Source organism: Falco punctatus (assembly GCF_963210335.1).
Source record: "Falco punctatus genome assembly, chromosome: 1".
Lineage (NCBI taxonomy): Eukaryota > Metazoa > Chordata > Aves > Falconiformes > Falconidae > Falco > Falco punctatus.
Window position 1 is genome coordinate 109,671,899 of NC_137580.1, and position 14,826 is coordinate 109,686,724.

The window sequence follows — 14,826 nt, forward strand, 5'->3', positions numbered from 1 at the left end:
CTCTGAATATATCTCTGGCTCCTGCATTTCAAAGTGAGCTTTGGAAGCCTGGTGCAGGGGAATGGCAGTGCTGAGGTCTATTTCATTTTCCCTTGTTACCCTGTATTAAATGGAGCTTTGATTTGGTTGGGGGTATCAGGCTCCCTTCTTGGTCTAATAAAACATGACTCATTTAAAGGAAAAAAAAAAAGTAGAAAATTGTTGACGATGTTTCCCAGCATGATGTCAAGATCCATCACATAATAAATAGCAGAAGTTAAGGTGTTTGCAATTTGTTCTGCACCTGAAGAAAGGTTTAAGTTTTATTTAAATCTGTGCTTTTATGATAAGACTTTAGTTTAACTCAGTAGTTGTCCGTTTTTCCTCCCCCTCCCTATTTTTTTCCCCTCCTCCTTCCCTGGACAGTGTTTCCCTGACCTTTTGCTAAGTGATTTCTTTTTTAATTACAACATCTAGTGTTCAGGCCATAGATGATTTGAATTGCTTCTCACTTGTTTTGTATTAAAATAATGGCAAATCTTTCAGGTTTTTTGCATATGTAGCAGTTCAGTTCTTGAATAGATCTTTATACCAGTTGTATTTGGAGGTCTCTCCAAAAAAATCTTTTAATGTAAGATGGAGACTAGAAGTAATTCAATTAAATGACAAATAACATTTAAGGTTTTGGCTTATATTTCAAACCATTTTTTGCAAACAGCAGTAAGGTCACTTCCTTGTATATGCAGAAAATCTAACACAGATTAAGCAACTGTGTTTTGGAGAAAGTTCCAAAAGTTAAGAAGGTCCGCTGTAGGATGTTGTAAAGTCCCAGTCGTAAAAAATAAAAATAAAAAAATGTAACAGAATTTAAATGCCTCCATCCTCTAAAAGCAACAGTAGGGAAAACACCTGCTCTAATAAAGCTGTAGGCTATAATTACCTTAAGGAGAACATCTTAAAGTTTAGAAAATTTTCCTCTTTTTTTAAGAAGTAAAGATTCTTATTTCTCCCTGGCAACCTCAAGCTACTGTACAACGGCATGACATTTTACATATATAACATTATTAATGGCCAAAGTGAGAAACACTAGGTTTTAGCCTAGGCTCTTTGCATCAGGGACAAAACTTTTGTTCTAACTAACCTAAAATGCATTTGAAATTACTTGTGTTTTTTCAGGGTCCACACATAGCATCGGTTACTCTTGCTGCATATGAATGTAACTCAGTTAATTTTCCTGAGCCTCCTTACCCGGATCAAATTATCTGCCCTGATGAGGAGACAACTGAAGGATCCATTTCTTTATGGGCCATCATCTCAAAAGTCAGGCTGGAGGCCTGCATGTGGGTAAGGTTTGGTTTATAAAACTTCAGCAATTTTAATTTACACACTTATTTTCTCTGTCCAGCAATACACAACAATTCCTGAATTAGCAAAGTAATGATGGCTTACACTGCCAACAGTAATGTCTGTATCTGCAATGTGAATAGTTGCCTTCGTGATCAACCTTCCAGCCCTGGATAATGTTAATGTCCTTTGAGGAGAAGTAATAGGATGTTACTGGGCTATCTTTCTATCAACTGCAGCGTCCGCTGCTTTTCTAAATGCTAGCAGAAAACATGTACTTCAAAGCTGTTGATGTAAAAGGTAAGTTTCAGAAAGGGTATCTGCATCCCAAATGATCATGCAGCTGTCAGGTCTTGCACTGCATGCAGTTAAGCAATAAATAATTTCAAAAATGTTGAGCCTGTATGTTGAGTGAAGTTGCAGTTATTTGTATGAAGGACTCTGGCTCTAATATAGCTGAAATGTTTTTCTGGGTTGCATCAATAGATTGGATTAAATAAGAGTGTGTTATGTTGCACATTTATGTATTTTATTTCTGTTTCTCTGCCTGTTTCCACCATGGCAAACTTTTCACTTAAAACAGGAAAACTACGTTAGCTTTTAAGTGAATCACAATCTTAGGAAACGCTGTCATTGGAACTTCCCTTGCATTTTCCTTCTCCCCCCACCACCTCTGACCCCCCCACAGCTTTTTATAGAAGTTTGATTTTTGGAGAATTTTGGTCAGATTAGATGTTTTTTTCATTACATGTAGATTATTTTGAATTGCAGTTTACACAGACGCATCTGCTGTGAACTGCATGCCAAATGAACTTTATTTTACTACTGACTTCCTGTTCTAGCTGATGACTTTATTATGGAATTCTTGGTTGTCCAGTTCAAATGTAGAGACTGGAAATTCTGAAAATACATGGTATCTCATGTCTGCCCTTGTATTCCTTCTAATGATATGAAGAAGAAAAAAAAATAAAATATATTAAGGCAACTTTGGTCACTACAACTTTTTAAATTAGCAGCAGCTGTGTTACTTAACAGAAATTCCAGTTAGGTTGTACGCATTGCAGACTGAAGTAATGTGTGGCAGTACCAAAGTCAAAATAGTGAGAAAGAAAGTGGACTTAAAGCCCTCTCAAGAAGCAAAGTACATCTTGCATTTCACTTTTTCTAATGAGAAGACAGAATTGCCGGAGTGCTTGATAAGTAGCTAAAGATGCAAGTACTTTTAAGACTGTAAATATAAGATTTCTTTTTATTTTCTTCCTGTTCCCCCTCTGCTTAAGTTTGTTTAATGAGGACTAGAGTAATAAAAATGGCATTTACAATTACGTTTCTAGGGTTGCAAAATAAAAATGTAGCTCAGCGTAAGCATCCATTGCTTAATCTTAAGCATGTAAAATAGCTGAACTATGATGAGAATTAAGTAGTTTAGAAATGAGTTAATGGAGCTGCAAGCCCTGAAAGCTTGTATCCTTCTGAGCAGCCATGAGGGAGAACAAATGGTACTTTGGGTCTCTTGTTTGAGTTGTGTTTCTTGGTTCAGGCAAGGGAAAGGCCAAGGGAATAGGACCGAGCCGGAATGTTTGTATCCCACTTTTTCCCCTCTTTCTTTCTTCTCGCCTTCAAATTCACTGTCAGCTACCTTTTCACTGAACTCTGTCTCCACTAGATTTTCCCTTGGGAGCATCCTCTGTCTACCAGTGGTGTCTAGTGTAATGTTATGCTTTCTTGGAATGTTTCATGAGTACATAAACATTGCTTGCTAATTTCCTGTAAGCCAAATCAAGTTGGCAATTGCTGCTGCTTCTTCCAGTATGTTTCTTTTGTCCTAATTCCAGTTCAGTTTTTATGGAAGCTGTTGAAGAAAATTATTTTTTATTCTGTCACACTCAAACCAAATGTCCACTTAACAGGAAAGTAACAATGAGTTCCAGAAAGGGAAAATGCTGATTTTTGCAAATCAAAACCTTAGTTTTAAAAAACAAAATAAAATTTTCTGCTTTTAAACTAAAATCAGGAATATTAAGTTTAATTCCTAATCGGTGTGATTGAATGAGCTCACAAAATCTTTTTTTTTAATGGGGCCAGCAGCTTCTAATTAGATGTAAAATCTAAAGTTATGATAAATACTGGATAAATGAAAAAGAAAAGGAATTATTGGATGTATACAGATGTGCTGCTAATGCAACACATGGAGCCCTGTGAGGAATGGGTCCAACACCACCAACAGCCCGTTTCCTTTAGACTTGTAAAGTGAAATTATGTTGAAAGGCTCCAGCGTGAAATCTTGCCAATCTCCTTGATTATTTGGAGGGAGACAGGAGGGTGGTAGCAATATAAGTTTTCATGTGAAATGTTGAAAGCAGGTTGGTCCCAGTGGGGACTTTGCAGACCTCCGACTATAAAGCTGCCCAGACTAAGTATCCTGCAAGGTTTGAATGTGGGGATTTATCTGCACAAGGGATTTGATTCAGATCACAAAAACATCAGCGGCTGTTTCAGCCAACTTAAACCAGGTACGGTTTTTTCCAGAGATTAAAATCATTACTGTTCCCCTGCATGTCAGTGATAGCCCTTTTTGCTGATAATGAGTGTTATGAGGATTAAATATCACTGAATCTAAGGAATTATTGGGTGAAATGAAAATGATGAATTTTTCAATCACTGTAATAGTTGGCTCCACCAGTCCTGGCCTGCAGAAGGACTTTCAAAAACAATCTGCTAGGTGTATGCCAGTTTTCACAGCCTTCCATCCCACAGGGACGAGGAATTCAATAGTGCCCTACATTTTTAATGTGTTGCAGCTTTTTTTGTTTTTTTACAAGAAATAAGGGGAAAGAATAAAAATGTTTAATTGCTCAGGATTAGCAGAACAGGCGGCCTGTGTCCTGACCAGGATAAAATCTGTTTAAAAGACTCTTTCTAGTAGAGTAATTTCCCAGTTTCCTTTTCTGAATGTATTTGTGTAAAAGAATTTTGATTAGCATTTGCCTTTCCAATTTGTTGTTAGTCCAAGGAATCTCCATGTAAAACTGGTATTCAAAGTGAAATGGTGAAAATGGACAGCTAATGATACAAAAAGCAGTTAAATGGTTACTGGGTTGATCCCTTAATTGCTTTTTTTTTTTAATGCACTTAAAGAACGTATCTCCAGCAGACATGAAATCATATGATTTTTGTTGCACTTTTGAAATGTTTTGTAATAATGAGCATGTGACCTACCCAATTTAAAGAAAGTTCATGTCCAGTACACGCATGCAGCCCTCTTCCTCGGTTAACAAAATGAAGCCAAAGCAAATTGGCAGAGCCTGGAGAAGCAATGTGACTTTTTGTTCTTGCATCACCCTGAGAACATAACCTCAAGTTAATTTTTCTGAAACGTTGTTGCTACTGTTTTCAGGCTTATCTCCCCTTGTGCCAGAAATAGGCAGATTAATGAAGTTCAGCTTGTTGCACTGGTGTAATTTTTTCTTCTGTGGAAAACAAGGGCATAAACATACGAGGCTGTGCACTTTATATGCTTACACCAAGAATTTAACAGTTTGGGTAACTACAGAGAGCGGCGGCTTTTCAGACCACGACCTGTTGATTTGGAATAGCCACAGCAGCTGGAATTCTCCCTTGCTTGCAGCTGCATATAGAGCAGGAACAAAGGAAATTGAAAAGCTTTCACATTGCTTCAAAGGAGTGGAAAAGCATTTGTTACTCACTCTTGACCCTAAGAGAGAAAAGCCATCTGCATGTAGCTAAGTTTTAGCACTTTTCCAGTGTGGTGCCCAACTATTGTGCTATTACCTGTCCTATATTTAAACCATTCTGAGTTTAGTCCAAGTTCCTGTTTCATTAGCCTCTGTTTATCCATATGTTCAATCTTAGCTGTCTCTGTTTTTTTCCTTGGTTAAGCTAAAGTTGCATTTACCCACAAGATTGAGATGAGTCATTTGATGTCCTGAGAAAACAAATATAATTTTCCTGTGGTGAGAAAGCAACGCTACTTTCATCTCGAGTTCTCTTGGCTTGCTTTATTCCATGTAAAGGAGAGAGAAGACTTGAGATCAGGCTTTGCTTAACCTTATTTTCCTTGGTCATAGCTGTAGTAAAACTCGACCCTGTTTTCTAATAAACACTTGCACAAGGTCTCATGACTGAACAAGTAAACTACGTGACGGCACCAGGGAGGAGTTCCCAGATCATTTTGAAGCCAGGGCTGTCACATGCCGGCGAATGTGTCTGGCATCATGCGGTGGGGTGAGATGGCAGCACTGTGCTGAGTCAGGGATGGTGTCAGCGAGCGGGGCCCCCAGCCTGGCCGGCTCCCCAGCTGCAGCCTCCCCAGCACAGCTGGCCACTGGCTCCCTGCAGCTGGCCACCGGCTGCCAGCTCGGCCGGGCCCCAGGGATGCTCACGTCGTGGCGTTCCGACCTTGCAGACCGCAGCTTGGGAGCCGCTGGCTTGCAGCGTGGTGGTCTGCGCTGAGAGAGGCTGCCTTGTGCTAAACAAGGGGAAGAGCAGCAGCATTCTGTTTGAAACAGTGAGGAATGGGACCTGCTGGGGAAAAGCAAACTTCTCAAATCAGTGGTCTCATCAGTTCTAATAACCTGAAATGTCCACGGGACTGTGCATATCGCATGTTTCCTATTCAAGAATAAACACAAAAATAAATCCGAATTATTCTTTTCTCAGGGTGCTGGCACAGCCATTGGAGAGCTGCCCCCATATTTTATGGCCCGGGCGGCCCGACTCTCTGGTGCTGAACCTGATGATGAAGAGTATCAGGAATTTGAGGAGATGCTGGAACATGCAGAGACTGCACAAGTAAGAACAGTGCAAAACAACAGAATTAATAAAACAGAACAACTAGATGAAGTAAATAATCATTCCAACGAAATGGGAATGGGCCAAAAATCAGTCTGTGTGAGTTCGCAAGGGGGATGGAAAAAGATCCTGCACTGGGTAGAGGTACCTCTGGTGATGGGAGGACAAGAACGCAGCTTGTTGAAGCACATACAGATAGCGCTGCCAAAGTGTTTGCTACAAATACTGCATTTATTTAGACTTCTAGAAACAGCATAATAAAGGTAGGAAGAAAGTGGGCTAACAAACCAGTGGTCGAGTCGGTGCTACTCTGTGATTATGGCTGTTACAGCTGCCTTTAAAGCCTCCCTGGGCCAGGAGATGGTTTTTTAGTCTCAGCTCATCCCCTCGAGATGACATTTGCCTGCCTTGCCACTAACACCCTCAGGGGCCAGTGCATGACCTATTCATCAGCCTGAGGAAACATACATTTTTTTTTTTCCCCTCCCCTGATGTGAAGATGCAACCAAACTGCTCTGAATCCCTTTTTGTTGCTCTTGTCATTTATTTTCTTGATGGATTAAATAGTGCTTGTGTTACAGCATTGTTTGTGACTGATGCTGTACGTGAGTCAGATATTATGTAGATAATTTTTCATTCAGGTTTGGAGTTTGGATCCTGTTCATGAGTTAGTGATACTGTTTTAGAGGAAATCAAATGTTTTTTCCTCAAACTACTTGCCACTGAATTTTTCTTCTGTATTTTTCCTTCTTGTCCTGTTTTGTCTGCTACTAAGTTGAAACAGGTCATGAGACTGCTATTAAAAAACCAGCAGATGCTATTTACCATCCACTGATGTCTTTAAAATGTTCTGCCAGGGTATTTTCTTGGTATAAGTATATACTTTTTTTTTTCTCCTTTTCAAAAAATGGGTGAAGCTTTTCCATGAAAGAAAGTGGTTTGTCTGGAAATACTGAGTGCAATCTAGTAATTCTAACAGTAAACCCTGTGTTTCCCGAGAGCCTCCCCCTACTAGAAAGTTCCAAAGGGTTTTTCTGCTATTGTAAGCAGTAAATTCTTTAAACGTGCAGGGTGGGGATATCTTTGGTTTTTATCATCAGTCTTTGCTTTGCGAAGTAATCCCTAACTGTATAAAAATTAAGTCATGGAAAAAAAAAAACCAAACCAAACAGTGAAACCCGCTGAATACATGACTTGCTAGCTGAAATGCTATCTGTGTTTACTGAAACTCTCCCAGCAAATTATATGCGTGTACAGTTGTGGGAGCAGCCAGAGTTGGTTTCCAGAAGGCACAGTAAGATTCTTGGGAAGAAAATTTTTGCTAGAGAGCATTTTGTCAGGACAGGCCAAAATATAGCTAGCTGTATTGACTGCCCTTAGTAAACGAATGGCATTGTGTAATTAATTAAGAAAAATGATGGTGTTATTTACCAGTACTTTTGATTTTATTTTCTTGGCAATTGAATTTGGATTGAAGCATGTTGTTTTGAGGATGGATGGCCAGGAAAAAGAAAAAATCTTTTTAAACTCCACTTGTGGTTTGGTTTCTATAAAACTCTTAACATGAGGCTTTGACAATCGGATTAAATTGTATTGCACTCATAAAACTGACAGTTCAGTTTTTTCCATTTGCTAATATGACTTCCTTTTTGCTTTTGGCTTCAGTCGTGTTTTTGCTAGATGTCTGTGGGAGACAGGCCTGCCTTTTCCTATGACCTTTAGTAAATCCCAATCTTCAGCAGAGCTTATCACTCTTTGTTCTGTAATTGCTATTCATGAGCAGTTACGATGTCTATTTTTAAAATGCTCAATAACAATTTTTATTACCTACAGCAGCTTCTCCCACTCTCCCAAGTCGAAGCCTTATGCTTAAAACAGGGGGGATGTGACAAGTGTCTCATGCCACAGAGACTACTACAAATGTTTGACGTCAAGAGACAGGAGCCTTTTTTTTCAGTAGAAAGGTCTCGCTTCATCCTTGCCTTTTTGAAAGGCATGAAAATGGGTGTTGGATTTTGAAGAATAGCTTCCCCCTCTACTTCTGCTGAGCTGCTGTATGCCTACAAGGCAAAGCCAAATGGCTTGACGTTTCTGCGTGCGTGTGTTTTGTTTAGAAAGCTTGTCGCTGCTATTTCTCAAAAACAATGGTGATTTTGAGAAACAGATGAGGATCTTCTATGGTGAGAATAGACCACGAATATAATATCCAGCCTGAAGGATCTGTGAGGGTGAATGTGCCTGCTAGCTTGGCACTTTAAAAAAACAACCAAAAAAAGGATTAAACAACATAAAGGTTTAGTGCCCCATTCGGTGTTACACAGCATAAAATACTGTTTACTTTAAAGAGTCTGTTGATGGATTTTCTGTCCTAAATCTCAGACCTAAGTGACCTGTCTCCTTGAGCTACATTTGGAGAAAACTCATTAGCCTGCAGATGATGTGTAAGCCTGTTGTACTTTGCATTAGCATACTTGAGAAAAAGCCCCTCATTTTAAAGGAGCACTCACTTCTCCTTTCTCTGCGTCCTTGTGTGTGCACACCAGTTAGTCCCAGTTACATTATGGGAGTGTCTGAGTTTCTCTTGCCTTGTGGCTGCTCTTGTTAAAATTGAGTGACTTTGCCCTGGAGGAGGAGTGTGGTTTACAAGCAGGGCGCTCTTTCTCATTTTCCCCTCGGAGCTCCACACAATGCAGAGCCCAGCACACTATAGGAACAGAGCAACTGGGTCTGATTCGTTAAGGCAGTATTTAAAAATTATGAATATTTGAAATGGTACCTCAGTTGCTGTTAATTCTCTTCCAGACGAATTCCAGAGAAAAGGAGTTGCGGGTTTTTTTTATCAGAGCTCCCCATTTAGCCACTGGGAGTATCTCCAGTGCCGCTGTGCAAACCAACCTCTCAATTAGGGGAAGTGAATCTACTACTTAGTGCTGGGGCAGCACATTGGTAATAATACGGTGCAGGCATACTTTTGTACAGTTTCATGTCTACACACACATGTGCAGGGACTCTCTTTTGCCCGTTTAATAGTTGCTGGTTGTTAAGCATTCTCATCTTGTCGCTGTCATGGGGAAACACTTAAAGCTGATGGGGGTTTCTGGTGAAAATGAAGCTTTTAATGCCAGCTTCCCTCAAGGTACTTTGTGATAATGCATAATGCGTGGGCCCTTGCTGTAGCGTGGTACTGCTTGCTAAGAGGAGAAAGTACTAATATCTTTGCTGTGTATCTAATCGTTAATGGCTCTAAGTGTTTGGATTCATTAAGTGGCATATTCTTAAGAACTAATGATTTACACATCGGGCTTTGCTTCTGTGCAGCGTTGCTGCAGCCAAATTTCCATGTAAAAATATTTGCTAGTTGCCTATGTTACTATCTGCCAGGGCTGTTTGTTTATATTCCAAACTGTGCCCTCCCTCTGAAGGAGTACAAGCTTGAAAAAGGGTTAAATCGATCTAAATGCTGAGGTGCAGCAGGACTGGTTTGTAAATGATCGAGTGCCATCTGCACACTGACTGTCAGTTGTTGCTGGGACCTGTTTTTGACTCCACTGAACCTTTACTGGTTGTGGTTTGTCTGGCCATCACATGACTTCTCTGAAAATTCCCCCTCCCCTCCATTTCCAGTAAACTGTTTGAACTGGAGTGACTCAGACTGAAACCAGCTTCCCTGTAACCACAGGGCTTGTTAAAGAATTTGTCAACGTGGACTCAAGAGGGTTTGTATTAAGCTAAGCTGCAACTGCTCGGGTTTGCATTGCGTCAGGAGTTCCACCGAACAACTTCCTGCTCCGAGAGTCGCCTTCTTGTCTGCAAGGAGTTAAACTGGTGAACTCTTGCAATAGTGACAGTTAGACGGGTGTTAAATCCATCTTTCCAGCCTTTCTGAAGGGTCTGCTGCCTTGAGCTGGGTTGCTTTTCTGCATCTTCATGTGGGGTTTCTCTTTGCAGAAGCAGAACAAAGTACGCTACCACACCCAGCCATGGTTACTCGAGAACCCAGCACTGTGTTCTGACATGACACTGTGACTTCACTCAAATGGAATGATTAGGTTCAACTAATAAGCAAAATGTTACTTAATTAGCAGTTTAAAAGAAGGTGGCCAAATTAAAAATGGATCTCTCCTGTGATTAAATTAACAGCTAGTATCTGATAAGTTCCTGCTTGAAAAGGATTCCCTGGCTGCTGGCTTGTTTAATCCAAAGGTTTTCAGGGTATTTGGGACACGAAATAAGAAGTTCCAGCAGACCACAGGCAGGGTTTTATAAAGCAGTTATCATAAAAATGGAAGTGGCAGAGTCACATACGATAACTGGAACAGCTTTACTTTCTTTTTTTTCTTCTTTCCCAGAAATAACTTGTTTAAACCCAACATCCGATTCCATTTGTAATTTCTCTTGCTCAGTCTTCCAGTCACCCCCTTCCCTCTTCGGCTTCCTCACTGGATCAGTTGTGCGGTACAAGGAGGAGATTGCTGGTGTTTGGTCTGAGCTGACTGATGGGTGGCCACCAGGAGGCTTGTCTTCACCCACTGCATTCCTGAAGTTTGATTGCCTGGCTTTGTTAATAGATGTAGGGGAGGTATCTTACCTCTTTTAATTAATTAAATGGAAATCTAAAACTAATCAAACCTTGAAGCTTTGCTTTAGAAACTTGCTGTGAATGCTTGATAGTGAGATGGCAGACTGACAGTGAACTGACAGTGACATGTGGTGGGTTTTTTTCCACAGAGGGTATGTGAAGCAGTGAATATACTAAGGAACAGCTTAGTTTTAAACTGTTCTCCAAAATTCCTGAGTTGAAATAAGCTTTGGAATGAGTCAATGAAAGCTTTAGATAAGGGAACTCCTTATAGAAGCCTTCCTGAGAGCAGGGGTAGCAAAGAGTTAATACAGGCAGAGGATGGACAATAGGAGCTATGAGTAACAACTGTGTAAGCCACCTCCTTGCTGGATTTCTTTGGACACTGGCAAGAGAATAGGGCAGTCTTGTGCCTGCATTGTTCTATTCATTTGCACACCTGCTTACAGATAAGGAAAAAACAGCAATGAGCATTACATTGCATTTGCTAATGGTAACAGAGAGATGACTTTTTCACATTCTGCGTTGAACGGCTCTTTGTGATAAGATCTATTCCCTAAAACTCCTTTACTTGGCCCTCTGTCATTTTAATGTTTAGCAAGTAAGCATGTACATCAGAAATTAGCCACTGGAAAAATCTGGATTACTTTGCAATATTTTTGCTCAATATTAGGATACTAGCTCAGATGAATTTTTTTCAGTAACAAATCTCGAACTTTACAACAGAAAGTAGCCTTTTCAGAAAGGATGCCACCAAGTTTACTGGAAATCTTGCAAGCTGCATTTGCACCATCGTTGTGGAGCAGCACTTAGTCGAACTCTGCCATTGGATTTGCATGTTCTATGTGTGTTGGGAATGCTCAATGCAAGTTTCTAAGGGAAAAACTTGGTCCTAAATACTTGGGATTTCACTTCCCGCTATTCTGAGAAAGACCAATAAAAGATCAAAAGTTTGGATCAGATAAACCGCTTCAAAAATATTTTTTCAGGGGCAGCCTTCAATAACTGATAGAAATTAATTATGGTATCGTAATCAAGAAAATGGCTACTTTTTTTTTTTTTGCCTCTGCTCCAGACACTGTTTAAATATCTGTGTTGTACAAGAGTCTGGTATGCAGACCACTTCTCTAAGCTGTCTGGGAACCTCTGCTACTTCCGAGGGAGAACAAGCGAGAGGTATGCTTAGCGCTGCACATCTGCTGGCTAGGCTGAGTAGGAAGCCTTGTGTGTGCAAAAGGATTTGTCAGCTGTGTTAGAAGTTGTTCACTTTTATCCTACAAGTGATTTTTCTGTGCGTGGGTTTTCTTCCTGAATTTATTTCTAAGTTCTTTGTGGAGGGACGGTGTATTCTTTTTTCAGTGCTGGTGATTTTGGCTCTGATTTGTCAGAGATTGATAAGGGTCAGTCTACTTGTCTGGTTATCAGAAATTCCTTCCTTTCTCGATGATAGTAGCTAAAGCAAAGCAGCAACTTGCTTCGTTCCAGCAAGCATGAGCCCTTCCTTGTAACGTCTGGCTCTTAAACCACCCAAAAATAGAACTTGATAATTTGTAATGGATTAAAAGAAACTGACAATGTCCTGGCATAGCTCGTCACGCCAACATAACTAGATGGGCAGCCCTGTGGCCACACACAATAACTAATTGCAGTTGTAGCTTTGAGATAAATGAGCACTCCACCGTGCAGCTGCAGTGGTATGTCAGGCAGCCGGCACACCAGTGGAGGCAATACCAGTGCACACGTTCAACTGTAGAAGCAAAAGCTGTGGAGGTCAATGGGAACCAGAGGGACAGGTTGTTGCTTTACTTCATTCTTCTCTCTGTAGGTGGCTGCTAGTATCTCCTTATGGAATCGCAGAAAAATTCATCTGGACAGGGACCTGAAGCAGTTTCTAGTCCCAACTGTTTTGTTCAGAGCAGTGTCATCTGTGAGATCAGCTCAGGTCCTCGGGGCATTGTCAAGTGTGGTCTTGAAGCCCTCCAAGACCGGAGGCTGCACAGCCCCTCTGGGTTATCTCTTCCAAGCTGGACTGTCCTAACGGCCTTGCTGCTTCCCTGACATGCCAAACTGACGGCTCGCTTCCATGAAATAGATTGCAGGATCTGCTCACTGCCAGATCTCCAACGAGATGTGAAGAGAAAGTAGTTCTTTAGCAAGCAAAGAAATAATATGTTTTATTTCACATTTTCGTGCACCACTGTGGAATTGCAAAGTGTCAAGGGGACATGTTGCTTCATGCTACTGCATAGGCGTGAACTGAGGAGCCAGAGATGGCAGGGGATGTGGCTGAAAGGGCTACTGCTGTATAGGACAGATCTGATAAGACTGAAAGGACGTGCTCCTTCCTCTTCCTTCAGACGGTTTCCTTTAATTGTGTCTTATTCTTTACAAAATTTCTTACAGTGTGAAGCAAAAGGACTTCTTATGTTAAAGTCTGAGAGTTTCAGTTCTAGTTGTGGAAAATGCTGGCATTGAGAGTGCTTACTAAGTCATTGAGATCTGTAATCTGTGTTCAGTTTGGTACATCGCTTCCAAACTTGTGCATGGTGCTGGATTGTAAGAGTCTAAAATCTTGAAACTAAAGCACCTGGGATAGAGTTTATTATGAAAAAGCATTTGCTGTTGCTTCCCCCAAGGTCTAGGGGAGAGTGAGAAGTGAGGGAAGTTAAATGTTCTTCCATTTACAGTTAGTTAATGAAATTAAGGAAATGCCTACAAGTTCCTAATGCTAATAGTTTAATCTGGAGCTGGTTGACTGAAATCCTGCTCGTGTTAACGGGAGGTCTTACTTACGTATAATGAATTGGGAGTTTCACACTTTTGCTCCACAACAGGTTCAAATAAAATGACCAGGAAAGCAAAGCTTGCTGTGGGAACGAATGCTGCATTCTGTTAGGCTCTGCTCACATACAGCTTGCAAAAGGTTCAGCTCTGCACACGGCTCCATCTATGGCTTTGTAAGTCTTTGTCTTCTAACAGTGGTTTTAAAATCTGATTATGAGGACAATAGGTTTAACTGTATTTTCTATGGAAAAACTTCAGTTTTTCTGGCACAAGAACTAGTTGTAGTTACTCATATGTCTGAGTTTACAAAGTCCCACAGATGAGCATCTTTCCAATTATCTTTGTGGATTGCAGCGTCACCCCTTAACATGCAGCCAGCCTCAAGAATTTGAGCACAAACAGATGTGGAAATAAATCTGTGCAGTCCTTTAACAATCTATATTCAGTATTCTTGCCCTAGGAAAGGCTAGTAGAAGAATTCACCTGTGTATTTGATTTCTTGTTGACTTGGGATTGGTATGTAGTACCTACTGTATGTTCATCCTTGCCTACAAATATTCTGAATAATGGTTTGAAATCTTACTAGCTTGAAGTCCTCGGATCTCTGACGCGATCTGTTTAATAAGGTTTTGTAGGTACTGCTCTCTTGTCTTTCCACAGTTCTTTGGTAAAGCCTGCGAAGTCAAGGGCCTTGTTTCACTGCTGTTCAGTCGTCTTCATATTGTACTTTTTAAAACTGTGTTTTCATTGTCAATGTGGACCGCTTGTCACTTTCCCATATGATTACCGTGTTCCTTTTCCAGTATTTAGTGTCTCGGAACACCCAGAGGTCTTGTGAAGTGAAATTTACCTCCCTCTCCAGCTTAGAATTTTAGCCATGCCTCTTAATCTGGAATGCCTGTCCTATGCTTATTGTATGTAAATACCTTTTATCAAACTTTGTTACTTGCTTAGATCTGCCACCTTCCCTTAGCTGCTTTCAGCAATCCTTGAAAACCTCTTTTAACTTTGTCTTTTGACAGCTCGGTTTCCAAGACAGGGCCTTTCTTTCCTGGAGTTTCAAGTGATAAGTAAGTTTAAACCGTACCTCACACACCCTCTTCTACCCAGGCATCAAGCTGGAAATATCCCCTTTTAGTTTGCCCCTTGTTTGTGTTAAGCTGGAAGGATTTTTGAGAAAGCTAGAACAGAGATCCACAGCCCTTTCCATTGGCGTTGTGATGTTGAGAGTCACCGCAGCTGATGGAGTGGGAGATCAGTACCACCGTGAACCACTGTCAAAATATTCCTGCTTACAACTTACTGGAACCTTACTCATGAGATCTGTT

At 40.7% G+C, this 14,826-nt stretch overlaps 1 protein-coding gene across 6 annotated transcripts in view; it reads left to right on the forward strand.

Moving 5' to 3' along the window:
* The window catches only part of VMP1 (vacuole membrane protein 1), a 70,817-nt gene that overhangs the window by 27,721 nt on the left and 28,270 nt on the right, over positions 1 to 14,826 (forward strand). For all 6 annotated transcript variants that reach the window (XM_080384034.1, XM_080384036.1, XM_080384035.1 and 3 more), the window contains 2 exons: positions 1,156 to 1,323; positions 6,004 to 6,135. In XM_080384034.1, coding sequence (XP_080240160.1) covers positions 1,156 to 1,323; positions 6,004 to 6,135 — 300 coding nt within the window. The remainder of the gene's footprint in view (positions 1 to 1,155; positions 1,324 to 6,003; positions 6,136 to 14,826) is intronic.